At 38.9% G+C, this 7,500-nt stretch overlaps 1 protein-coding gene across 1 annotated transcript in view; it reads left to right on the top strand.

Moving 5' to 3' along the window:
* LOC137989484 (VWFA and cache domain-containing protein 1-like) overlaps positions 1–7,500 on the top strand; it is a 51,289-nt gene that overhangs the window by 25,371 nt on the left and 18,418 nt on the right. The window contains exons 2-3 of the mRNA XM_068835299.1: positions 5,481–6,071; positions 6,418–6,565. Of these exons, the coding sequence (XP_068691400.1) occupies positions 5,481–6,071; positions 6,418–6,565 (739 nt within the window). The remainder of the gene's footprint in view (positions 1–5,480; positions 6,072–6,417; positions 6,566–7,500) is intronic.

Below are 7,500 nucleotides of genomic sequence, written 5' to 3'. Positions count from 1 at the left end.
TGAAACCAGTTTAATTGATGTCACGATACACGCTAAAAAAATAGACATAAGGCCCACGTTATTTCCACCCATGGACCCGGTCTATGGACCCCTATTTAGTATTATTTTCTTGCTTAAAAGTGTCCCAAAGCAGAACTTAATGAGCTTTTTAACCTCAGAAAGGACAAAGAGGATGTGTTCACTTTGTGACAATGTTTAGATTGGGTATCAGTTACAAATTGTTTCATTTTGTCATTACTAACAATGATTACATTACCCAAAGAGAACAATAACAATGTCTGTTCATTTATCACTGATATTTTATTGTTATAAAATATGTTAATGTTTATATGTATTGTTCATGTTGGGGCTGGCTAATTTGGGAGTCCATTGTTGGATACATCAGATGAACTTTATTAGGGCTTACATTAATTTGTGAAACGAAACAAAACGAACAGAAATACAGAAAGAATCCTAAACATTCTTTAAGCTAACCTTAGGCCTAAACAAACGTTTTTAGGCCTAATGTTAGTGTTGGTTAATGGTTAGGGTTGTACCTTCCCGGAAATTTTTGATCCATTTGGCAAAATAGTAATCTGACCAAAATTACTATTTTGCGAAGCGAATCGAAATTTTCCAGGCAGGTACAACCCTAGTAAGTGTAAGCTCTTTCTAGAATAATATATAAAGAAAGTTCTTTCCTGTTTTGGAAAAAAGCTAATCAGATTCGTGTCCATGAAATTAAGATAAATCTATATTTAAAAAGATTAATTTGTTATTTATAATATTACCAGTATAATAAATTGAATAAATGTATGATGTAGTAAGCTATTTACAATGATAATTTCATTTCATTATATTGTGTTCATCAGAGTGATTGATTATAAAACCATATTTCCTAAATTAAATAGATTTTCACACTGGAAAATGATGTGGGTTGGTGTCTTTGATCCCATTCATGGGTTAAGTAAAATCCAAATGGCCCCTTCCATTCTAGCCTGTGCACAGCTGCCCACTCTCCGAAAAAAATCTGAGAGGAGCGTCTGTGATTTACCGTTGATAATCGTGTTTAATACCGCGTGATTTTTCCTGGAATGTATGGAAAATGATTTGATTGGTTATTACCCCTCGATCATTACATCATTGAAACAACGAGTTTTGATTGGCTTTCATTTTTATTTCTCCCCATCAACACCGTGAGAGATTTGACGATGACTTCGTGTGTACTTTGTGCATGGTAAAAAATTCGAATGAAAATCTTTTTGATGGTCAAAGAGGTTTTTCTTTTAAAGTACGAGCGGAATTGTTATCTATGGAGTGTAAAGTGGAAATCGATTCTACATACATTTGTAGGAATTGTTTGTCAGCGCGGAGACAGAAGAGACGAAAGCGCTACTGACGAATCTTCACGAGGTGAATATGGCACGATTCAAAAGATTGCTCACTTGAAAACGTCCCCGGCTATCCCCTTACCAGTCAATATAATCTCAATGCCTTGCTCGGACCAGCCTAGCCATTTTCAAGAACAATCTACAAAGTGTGTTGCTCTGGAAGGTTTGAGATGTGTACATATCGAGGAAAATATAAACAGCTCATTGGCAACGATCGGGGCTGCTCTGAAGATCAGAGCCGTACCCGGTTGGAAGACTTGCAAAGGCATCCCTCCTTTAAAGAGTGCTTCTATGCTATAAAGACAAGCAATCTTAAAACTATCAGAGACGCTCTTCAATGCACTTTTGGAATCTGCCTCATTTACTACCGTTTTGAAAATTTACCTCCAAAGAAATATGAGCCACGCAAATTTTGGTCACCGTAGATCACTCATTAATTTTTGTAAAATTATTCCGAAACAAGATTACTAACGGTAAATTCGGAGAGTGGGCGTCTGTACACAGCCTACTTCCATTCTTCCCTGGAGCGCATAATATTTTATTTAAAGTTCAAGTAATTTTTTATTAGTGTGGAAGAAAAGTGAAGCAAATTAGCCGAAATCGTCTTTCCTAAGGTTAAAAAGCTCATGAACATACTTTGGGACACTTTTCAGCAAAAACGCAAACAAAAATAATTAAATAAAAAAATAGGGGTCAGGTCCATGGACCCGGTCTAAAATGGGGTTCCTTTCCCCCTGATGAATTTATTTGCAATTGTAAACATTAAGCGATGTTCACCGGTACATTATCTGCGTTATAGTAAATGAGCAACTGGCTGCAGAAACATTTACTTGTTTTGTTTCGTACTTGTCAAATTAAAAAACTACCTCTTCCAAAATGTATCACCCTACTTCTGCGCCATATGGTATTCCGAGTAAACGCTTAAGGAAGCGTCTTGTTTTGATTTCGGCTCGACGGGCGAAAGATTCACGCTGTCGAAGTCCATTACTCATCGCTTTCACCGCCTGTCTAGACGTTCCATTCTTGAGCTCCATATGGGTATATTTCTTTTATAGATGTACTAAAACGCCATTCGCGTTACAATGACTTCCGACGCCATTACAGGTTAATTGTGCAGAGCAAGCTACGCATTACCCAAGCCCCCTCAAACCTAACAAAATACGCACAGAAGACTATGCACAAAGACACCACTTAGCAGGGGAGTGACAGGCAAGACTTTTCCCGACACGGAAAAAAATAACAAAACGAGATGCTTCGGTGAAGCATACACTGGGTTGCCTGTGGTACGTGTTACAGAAAATCAGAAGGCACTGAATTGTGTGGTATTGTACTACAGCATTCCAGTCTCTGAAGAATAGCAAATAAAAGAGAAGCGAGAAACTTTGGCTTCTGGGCTGACATGTTGATAATTTTTAAGTTCCCTCACGACTTCTTTTCACCGCAAGTTTAAGCGTGCCCTCTGAGCATCTGACAGCTTTGTAATACTAAAGTTCACTGAATTTAAAGGGCCACCGACAACCAGTGTCCTTTGCGCGCCTTTGTTGTTGTTATTATCCGGGCAATCGAATCGGCCGGTTCCCTTCAGAAACATCCTGTGAAGAAGAACTTCTGCGAATTCGCTGTTCGATTTGTTTTTTAATCCAAACGCCTTCCTCCTTTCGTTCCATAATCTTAAGGTTGAAGTAGTGAGCCAAATAACATGGCGCTTTTCCTTCCTCGGGGGACGACCTTCCTTCACAGTTTTCATTTCGCTTTTAACACGAACACAACACCCAAATAACGCCAAAAATACAATATTTAAACATTAAGGAAAATATTAACAAAGTTTGAAGCTACTGGGCATCCAAACACGACGATGTGAGGCGATGGAATTTGACTTTTCAAGAAATACTACTTTCTTTATTACAGAAAATGGCGCCGATAGTTTGCACGCCCGCAAAGACTTGTGCTTGTCGGTGGCCCTTTAAGCCCTCGGGGTTAGTATCAGGATGGGAGACCAAAACAATATACCCTCATAAAACAGAAGCATCGGACCGAAAATACTATTAACGCTAACAAATGCGAACTCAGCAAGGTACAGATTTTGTTAGCTTGCTTTATGCAAAACAAATATTGATGCAAAAGTAAATAACTATTGATACACACTTTTTAGAAAGAGCAGAAGGAAGTTTTCCCGGGACGCTCGATCGAGAATAAAATATTTACGACATGAAAACAACATTAATTTTGAACCGTGAATATAGAATATAAAAAGTTACGATCAGCGACAAACATTTTGGAAGATTTTTGCTACGTTCAAATAAATCGCAAAATCGAAAGTGACATGGCCGGAATTCAGCGGGCGCCGTGATTAAGTTACCGCGGCATGTTTACTCGCCAAACAGTGAAGCATCTCTGTCAAATGATGGCAAGATACCGGGTTTTTGTAAGTTTCTTTTTCTGTCAAGTGTTATATAGTTCGACAATGAAATGAGCGAAGTCAAAACAAAGATCACAATCGCCCAACTGTTGAGGTTGACAATTTGTTTATGCAAAGTCAAAATTTACTCTCCAAGACGCGTACGACGTTATTTATCACCAGGTAATTCCATCATTTTGGAAATAGCAGCTACTTTATTATTCATGTGCGTCACAATTTTTCACTGATTTTGGGGCTCATTTTGTTGAAACTCAAGCACGTTTCCATCAGGCCTGTGAACCCTTCCTGCTTACAGAGCAATACTAAAAAAATTCTCCCATATCACATTTCAACCTTAAGCTCGAAAATTCAATACACAACATGATATTATAATTCACAAAGGCAGAAAATACCACAGAATCCTTTTCCAGCGAAAAATTTATTGAAACAAACAACATATTTGCTCTTAGAGGCGAAAACCTCTTCTTATTTCATTGCGTGCGTGGACAAGAAACTCAATCGTGTCAAATTACCATGTACTTCAGGTTTCATGAAGAACCTTTGCCTTGAATAACAAGAAAATGCTTTTTCTATTGCCATAAAAACTATCCAGTTAAGCTCGCATATCATAAAACATGATGAATTCATAAAGGCCACCTTTTCCAGCGAACAATTTTTTGAAGCAAACAACATATTTGCTATGTAAGGCAAAAACCCCTTTTATTTCATTACGTGCGTGAAGAGAATAAACTCAATCGTGTCAAATATGCGCAATATTGCAACAAACTAAATTTCAGGATCAAACCGTTTCCATGAAGAACCTTTTTCTTGAATAATGAAGCACAAAATACACAACAATCTTTCTTTCAAATAATTCTTGGCTGTCACATTTCCAATTATTTTCTTTACCTGAAGACTGTGCAGAGTTGATCACAGATCCACGTAAGGTGTTCGATTCGTTCTCTGTCTTTGTTGAACCCATAAGTTACCAGAGAATTTTCCATTTGGTTTCAGTGTTCTACATAACAGCACACTTGGTAAAATATTATTTTAGAAAAACAGCTGACTTTGATTTCGGCTCGACGGGCGATAGATTGTTGTCGAAGTCCATTACTCGTCGCATTTGAGATTCCTGGTGTTGGTTTTTCACCGCCTGCCTAGTTTATCCAACTGACTTTCCATTATTGAGCTCCATAAGGGTATATTTTGTTTAAGGATCCACTAAAACGCCATTCGCGTTACATGACTTTCGACGCCATTGCAGGCTAAGTTAATGATTCTGCTGTGTCCACCAGAGAAATCTACGCTTTTCCACTACCCTCTCGATCCTAAGAAAATACGGGCAGAAGGCTCTATGCACAAAGACACCACTTAGCAGGGGAGTGACAGGCAAGACTTTTACCGACACGGAAAAAAAAAAAAAACTAAAAAAAAGAAAAAAAAGAAAACAAACAAATCCACCAACATTCCGACTGGGATTGCCATACTGGCAACCCAGTAAAAACCCACGAAATTAAACTCAGATTCCGACTGGGTTTGCCATACTGGCAACCCAGTAACAAACAAATCAAACGCAGACCTCGACTGGGTTTGCCACACTGGGAACCCAGTAATGATCCAGTAAGCGACTGAATGTTACTCTTAACACTTTTCATGACTTTTTCCCCTTTCTTGAAAATTTTACAGAAACAGCTTTTAATCTACCATTTCAGGAGCACTTTGACAAGTTACAGTTTAGAGAGACTAAAGTTGACGGCAGTGTACTCATCCCTAATCTAGCAGCGAGTGTCTCAAACAAGTTTAAGGAGAGGTTTCTTGTTGTACGAAGACTTAAAAGAGCTGTGGAGTCTTCTTGGACAACATCTCCAACAACGACCCCAGTAGAATGCTGTAAGATAGCAAACTCACCGAAACGCCTCGAGTACGATTCAAGGTTTCGTAATAAAGTTGACTTTGCAAGTTTATGCGTTAAGGCTTCAGAGAGCGCTCCTTCGTCTCCACAGTATGTTGCTGATTCCGTATTGAGCGAGATGAAAGATATCATGCAGCAATATCCTGTTATCAAGTGGCAATACTTTGCATCTGAGGAAGGTACGCTAGCGCATTTTCCAGCGTTTGAAGATACGGCAGACTGCAGATCTTATGATCCTCGTTTCAGACCATTTTATGTAGAAACAGCCACACCCGAACCAAAAGACGTGGTTCTTGTTATTGACACAAGTGGATCAATGAGTGGGGACCGGATTGACGTGGCTAAGGCGGCTGCAAAAACGGTTTTAAGTACAATGAATCCAAGAGATCGAGTAAGTAAAGTAATCCACGATTGAAAGCTATGGCGCTTCAAACAATATTTTAACGTTAGTGTTCTCTTATTTTTCGGCTTGACTGCCTGCCTGCTGGACTGACTGACTACCGTCCGATCCCCCGACCGCCCAACAGACTCACTGACTGACTAGCAGCCTCTTTGTCTGGCTGGCTAGCTGCCGGAGTGACCGACTGATTAACTGGGTGGCTGATTATTATTTTTATCTGTATTATATCTCGATTATTATTTTTATCTGTATTATATCTGGATTATTATTTTTATCTGTATTATATCTGGATTATTATTTTTATCTGTATCTGATTATTATGTTTTGTTTTTATCAGATTGGATTGGTGAAATTCAGCAGCGAGGCTGAAACACCAACTGGATACAACAATGATGGGAGAGACTGTCACAGCAAACGTTTGGCGGACGCTACACCGATTAACATCAAATACTTTAAGGATTTCGTAGATATACTTTTGGCTAGAGGTACGGATTATTATAATTAACTATTCGCTCGCAACAACAGGTTCAAGGAATTAAAAATGAATTAATTCAAGTAAAAAGTATTCATTGATAACCAGAACTCGATGTATCTCAATTTTTAATCTTCATTTCTTTATCCCGAGTTTTGCATGATCGAGTTCACTAGATTCTTATTTCGCGCTTCTCGTATTGCTTATAATATGCACCTTTATCAGAACATATTTCACGTGCTTTGCTGGATATGGAAACGTTGCCGATGAAAAGACAACTTGATGAGAGGAATGATTGGTATTCGACAACCCTTAACGACGTTCGCCAAAGAATTGTGACGAAAACCATTTGTGAAACTATTTGAAAATCCTAACCTGCGATCAGGCGTACTTTTCTTTAGAAAAGGTACGGTTAGGTACGCCTGATACAATAGGGAGCTTAAGCAACGACAACGGCGACGGCAACGAGAACGTCACAAATTTGCATATTTGGTAGGCAAAAACAATAGCTTTGCACGCCCTGCACGTGTGTTTTTCACTTTTGTCCATTTCTTTGCCGTCGTCAGCAAAACTACAACGTGAAACAGCCAAATTTGAGGTTTTATGGACAACGTCATTACTTGAGGATAAATTTTCATTTTCTGCCCTAAATTGAGCGCTGTTCCTACCAGCGTCATTTTTGAGGAACTACTACACCCCCGTCATATTAAAAAAGTTGAAATAGTAACAAAGCGATTACAACAACGCGAATTTATATTTTGAGACGACGTTCTCGTTGCCGTCGCCGTTGTCGTTGCTTAAGCTCCCTATTTTCTTTTCGAGGCGACTGCCGCCCACCTGTCAAAAGTGATGTTATCTTGTGTCATGGAATAAATGCGAGCCAATCAGATTTCACCGCAAATGACCTGCACGTTGCGATTCAAGGGAAGACGACGAAAACAAAATAGA

Source organism: Montipora foliosa, chromosome 2 (genome assembly GCF_036669935.1).
Source record: "Montipora foliosa isolate CH-2021 chromosome 2, ASM3666993v2, whole genome shotgun sequence".
NCBI classification, from domain to species: Eukaryota; Metazoa; Cnidaria; class Anthozoa; order Scleractinia; family Acroporidae; genus Montipora; species Montipora foliosa.
Note: the sequence above shows the minus strand (reverse complement) of the source record. Positions and strands in the feature narration are given on the sequence as shown.